Consider the following 5,873-nt stretch of genomic DNA (forward strand, 5'->3'; position numbering starts at 1 on the left):
TTTTTAAGTAATTTTATTCATCCTGGAGAAGAGAAGGCTCTGAGGAGACCTTATAATAGCACCTTCCAGTGCTGAAAGGGAGCTACAAGAGAGCTGGAGAAGGACTTTATACAAGGCAATGTTGCGATAGAACAAGGGGGAATGGCTTTAAGATGAAGGATGGTGGGTTTAGATTAGGTATTAGGAAGAAATTCTTTACTGTGAGAGGGGTAAGACACAAACAGGTTGTCCAGAGACATTGTGGATGCCCCATTGCTGGCAATGTTCAAGGCCAGGTTGGATGGGGCTCAGAGTAACCTGGTCAAGTGAAAGTGTTCCTGACAATGGCAGGGGGTTGGAATGAGATGATCTTTAAGGTCTCTTCCCACGCCAACCATTCTATAAGTCTATGATATTTTATGGTGCAATTTACAATAAAGAAAAAACACCTTCAGTGATATATCAATAATTTATTGTTTTGCATAAGAAGGTAAGATCAGATTTCAGGTAAGACATCAACCAAGGACCTGATGGTGAATTCAAGTATAGAGCTTGGTACAATATTAAAAAGTACTACCCTTTGTTTGACTACAGCAAACAGCTAGAACACAATAAAAACATCTGGACTTGACTGTCAAAACATATATTTCTCTAAAAACCCACACAGCAGAACTTGAATATGTGGAATATTGGAAACATGTTTAGTTGTCTTCATTCCCAAATTCTTAGGAGTCAAAGGAACAATCCACCCCCCTGTTCCCCTTGGTATCCCAGAATAGTTCAGCACACAGGCTCAGCATCCATCCTGATAAGCAGGCTCCTGTCCTGTTGAAACTGTTGGGCTAAGATTTTTTTGCCTAGACTTACTGTCATCTCTGCCTGCCTCGTGGAGGGCTTTGATTTTTAGCTTTTGAAGTTAACACTGCAATAATGTTGATTTTTCAAAAGCAATTTAGTAATGTAATTAAAACCATTTCTAGCTCCTCAAAGACTGTGCACATTTTACTCTGTTGGTTGGATCTATATTTTTGAGATTCCCTTTCTTTTGCAGGTGTTACTATTCAGGAATTAGCTCCTGGCTCAGAGACAGGGCAGGCAGCCATCGGTCTGGGAGACTCCTGCCAGGACTGTGCCGCGGATCAGAGGGTCAGTGTCTCTGGGAATGCAGCTGAGCACCACGCTGCTTACTGCTGCCCAGGACAGCAAAGCTGTGCACAAGACCCTCCTAGACCACACTGACCCAGGAATGGGAATTAAATTAATTTCAAAAAGACAGGAAAAACAGCCTGCAGGACAGCCAGAACTGTCCCTACCAGGGAGTTTGCAGATTATTCTAGCATCTACTTCATAAAGAGAAAAGCAGGTCCTTTATGTGAGCATTATTGTACCCCAATGTTCCAAGACAGCCAAGGTTAGAAGCAGTGCTAATAGTGTTTTAGTGAGGACTAAAGCCCCTTCTGCTGGAAATGGCCAGATCCTGAGAGATGCCGAGTGTCCTCTCCATTTCAACAGATGGTGAAGGCACCTGGCATCTCAAAGGCAAACTGACCCACTGAATTCCATATCCCCTGAAAAATAGTTTGATTTTCAGTAATAAAAAAAAAAATAGAAAATGTCTTCTCAACTCAGATAATCTCTGTGCAGTTAATTTAATCAACGAATTCCTATTTATGTTACAAAAAAAGTTTAAGTCCACCAGGAAAATGGTGAAATTTGACAGAAGTTACAGTAGGGCTGTTCAAGCAGAGTATGTATCCATACTGGGACTCAGTACATCTGTAACTCTTGCATAAACATTTCCAGACTCCTAGGGATTTTGCTGTTGTTTCTTACATTTCATTTGTTTTATAAGACTCTAAGCCAAATGCAATGGCCCGCACATTAAATACACATTTAGAATAAAACTGCAAAACCTGATGGCTTTATCAGCATACGAACTGAAATAAAATATTTACATGGAATGTTGAGCTCCATTTACAGAGACTGTTTCAAATTACAGACTTAGTAATCTCTTTAATAAATGATCACATTGACAAGAAATTTTAAAACTTAACATCCCTTTTCAACCCTTTCATAAATATATAAAGTTTCACTAAATTATTCTTTCTTTAAACAAGAGAGCTATATTCTCTTTACAGATTAACATGAAATAATGGTTTCCTGTTTGAATACCACAGATGGGAAGATCTGAAGTCAGCAAGTTCCTATACACATTCTGTACTTACAAGACATATTCACAACACAACACACAGGTGTTACTTGGTCTTTACATCTGTACTCATTTGCTGCATATCAGTAGTAAATAAAGAAAAATACCAAATTATCTATATTAAAAATACATCCTCTAATATACATTTGCTTACACTGACACATCAGATCTTGAAACAGGGTTTCCAACTGTCTGACCAGTGTCAAGGATGTTTTTTATAGAGAACTCTACAGCATTAATTTATTTTTGAGTGGAGACAAAATACATGTTACACTACTAGAAAGTATCACTATATACTTGACAATAAAAAGAATTTATCTCTTTCAACTGCTTCTCAGATGTCCAAGGTTTCCTCACTGTTTGAAAATTTCTGATGGGAAAATTGTTCTAAAGCATGCCAAAAAATATTTGAAATCAATTTAAAGGAGGAAAAAAATTATTCTCTATTTTGTTGCTATTCGTATCACTTTGCCACTGATTTTACAGAAGTTTAATCCCAAAGACTTTGAAGTTATATACATACACCAACTCACATTTTTTCCTATTTAAATAATTATTCCCATGACTTTTCTTTGTTGTGCCACAGAGCATGTGTGAAAGTATTTTCAATCCATGCATACTCACAGCTGAGTATTTCACAATTAAGCCACTGAGTACATCTTTCTTCACATGATTATGTAATTGCAAAGGAATACTTAAATCAGTCTGTACATGTAAGACAAGGTTCACATCTAGAAAAGTGAAAACACACTGATGCATAATTAAAATTATGATGTCTTCCTCATAAAAATGTTGGTCACTTTTGCCTGTTTCAGTTCTCTCAAACATTAAAAGGGCAATAACTTCCAAGTGCTGATGTGCTCTTTTATAGGAACAGTTATGCCTAAAACCATTGAAGTGCTGATCTCCAGCATTGATTTCTATCTTCTGCAAACTCTCTGTTAAAAACACTCACCTTGGAGAAACACAGATGTTGATAAAGAGGTCTTTGGCAGTTTTGCTACACTAGTATTAGCTCACTTTATGGAGCACAGTAAATCTCTGGTATAATCTGACTGTTCTGCCCCAAATTGTGGGCAAGAGAATTGAAGACACAGGAAAACAGGACCAGTTCCAAGTGCATGAAGAGTATACCTGCTGCTCAGTAGAGTTAAAAGCCCTCCTCCCAAGAAAATGGCCATCGAGTAAAGCCTAACCATGCCCCAGGTTTAGATGCTGATACCACAACAGAGGTTTTTTCTACTTAAAACGTTACTATGAGTGCAGCCAGCTGACAGGAACCCAGAAGGTCTCGGTCTCCAACCTGTCAAAAGTTGTTTTAAGCTCACTGTAAGCTGTAGCGAGGTCATCGTTGACTATCACCTTGTCAAAAAGGTGGCCATACTGGCTCTCCATCACATGGGCAGATTTAATCATTTCATGAAAATCTTCTTCCTAGTAAGATCAGTGCAATAAAGATCAGTGCACAGCCAGTCCATAGCAACACTGCATAAACTCATTCTGTATTAAACACGGTCTAATCGCTTATTTCTTATTTCATCAGGAGATGGAAACTGTACTTCTAATTTAAAAAAATAGAAATTACCACTACAAGTGATCTCAGAGAGTATTCTGATGAGTTGACTCTGCTCAACAGGCAATTCTTTCATCTCTTCCCTTGAAATGACACAATTAGTCACTGGATGGTAATTACAGAGACATTTTCTGTTAGCAGCACCAGTGCAAAATGTTTCTAGCTGTTTACTTTGATGATACATTTAAAGTTTCTTTATGTTAGTCTTGGCTTGCTACTAGCACACCATGTATTACAGCACAGCCTTTTTTCTTTTAAGAGCTTGGTAGCAGTCAACATTTTATGCTTTCTTCGATCTGGCTTAGTGGATTTTTCGTCATCTTTGGGGAGGGAATAAACCTTAGCAACTTGTTTAAATGACTTTGAGAGATTAAACCTGTCCTAACTAAGCAATGTCCTGAAGGTTGCTCTTACAAACAAACTCCTCTTACTTTTTATAAGTAACAAACCAACATTTTCTGACAGCATGTAGTTTCCAAACTATTCCAAATGCACATTGTACACAGATACAATCTGTGACTATATCTGTGACTGACTTTGAAAAAAAACCTAAAAAATCCTAAATAACATCTGAATGAGGAAAAATTATACACACTAGATAAACAGTCTAACAATGATCAACTTTGCTGTAGTTTCAATTAAATATGATTTCATTATATTACAAGGAAGCAAGTATGTTAATATTGGGTAATCTAGATTTTTTTTCTGACTATTGACAAAAACCAGCATTTTTTCCTTGCTTAGCTATTTCTTCTTCTATCTTACAGTGTTTATTTTCCTATAACATTTAAAAACCCCTCTATTTCTCTTATCCACAAATATGGGCTTTTTATTACAGTAGCATTTATTTTTTAATTGTTTTTTATATTTGAATTTTGCTCTTAATTTAGACCCCTTAATACATTGATAAAACAAATGAATTCTTATATTTGAACAGAAACATCTAAGCCCAGGTGCAAATTTTTTAAAGGAAATCCACAGCATTACCTCTCATAAAGATATGCTTGCACTGTGGGGGTTCTTCAATGACATAAAATCAGAGGACCATGGAAATTGTAAATACCCATGAGCATATCAAACAATGAAAACACCACAGTAAATGTGTAATGTGAGAGAGGCTGGGAAACAGAAAGATGCTTGTGTAAGCCCTGACAAGTGCAGTCAATGAGATCCAGTGATCATCTTTATTTTCAAGGTAAACTTCTACAACAAAACACTTAACAGGTTCTCATGTTTTACCATGTCTAATTATACTTACTGTAAAGGGTTTTGCAGTTCCCTTATCATCTTTACTTGAAATAATCTTGGCATTTTTTCTGGTCTCTCTCAAACGGTCAAGTGATGGAGGCTTTATAAATATAACAAATGGTTTAAACTCGTATGTCCGCAAGTGTTTCACTGTCTGGGAAGAGGAAAGATTTTAATTAATTAGTTGATTTTGCAAAATGGAATTTACTGTAATAAAAGAAACTCCCCACTGACCAGAATAAACCCATAAAGCATTTCTAGGCGGGTATTTTTCATTTACTGTCATCCTGCTCTGCTGACCAGCATTGATTCATGTAGGGAGAATTTTCAGAATGGTAAGAACACCCTTTCTCCAAGGGTGATCACTGGTCTTGATTTCCACATGCCTGCTGGTAAACCCCATCAGTCTGGCAAAAGCTGAGTTGTGCACACCAGTGCCACTGGCAGCAAGAGGATGGAGGGGAACAGCAGGTGTCCAGGGGAGGAAAAGTTCAACCCATTTTAGCAAGAATAACTCCTTCTGTACCCATGAAAAGTTCACAAAAGGTCAGTGATTCTTCTCTTCAGTACTCTGTGCCCACCACACAACTCCCTGCTGTTTGTTCTTCCTGAGCAAGCTACTGTGTGGTGTTAGAGGCAGGTCTATGATTCAGTTGCAGCACAGGGTGGTAGTATGGATGGTCAGAAGCTTTCTATCCTTTCCACACTGCCAGGGTCCACAGGAAAATCCCATATTGGAGAGTGGAGTCCCAGAATGGTTCACAAGCTTGGGTCCCTAAAAGAATTTAGTGCTCTGCAGGAACACAGGGCTGTGTGGGACAGGCAATGGTCTCGTCAGCTCCCCTCTTCCCCTGGCATGGGGTA

At 38.0% G+C, this 5,873-nt stretch overlaps 1 protein-coding gene across 6 annotated transcripts in view; it reads right to left on the minus strand.

Annotated features, from left to right (window-relative positions):
• Window positions 1-429: 429 nt before the first annotated feature.
• MPP7 (membrane palmitoylated protein 7) overlaps window positions 430-5,873 on the minus strand; it is a 155,355-nt gene continuing 149,911 nt past the window's right edge. For all 6 annotated transcript variants that reach the window (XM_008639261.2, XM_017741475.1, XM_017741474.1 and 3 more), the window contains 2 exons: window positions 5,020-5,163; window positions 430-3,622 (listed from right to left, as the gene is read on the minus strand). In XM_008639261.2, coding sequence (XP_008637483.1) covers window positions 3,443-3,622; window positions 5,020-5,163 — 324 coding nt within the window. In that variant the 3' untranslated portion in view covers window positions 430-3,442. The remainder of the gene's footprint in view (window positions 3,623-5,019; window positions 5,164-5,873) is intronic.

The sequence above is a fragment of the Corvus brachyrhynchos genome, unplaced genomic scaffold, assembly GCF_000691975.1.
Source record: "Corvus brachyrhynchos isolate BGI_N302 unplaced genomic scaffold, ASM69197v1 scaffold167, whole genome shotgun sequence".
Classification (NCBI taxonomy): domain Eukaryota; kingdom Metazoa; phylum Chordata; class Aves; order Passeriformes; family Corvidae; genus Corvus; species Corvus brachyrhynchos.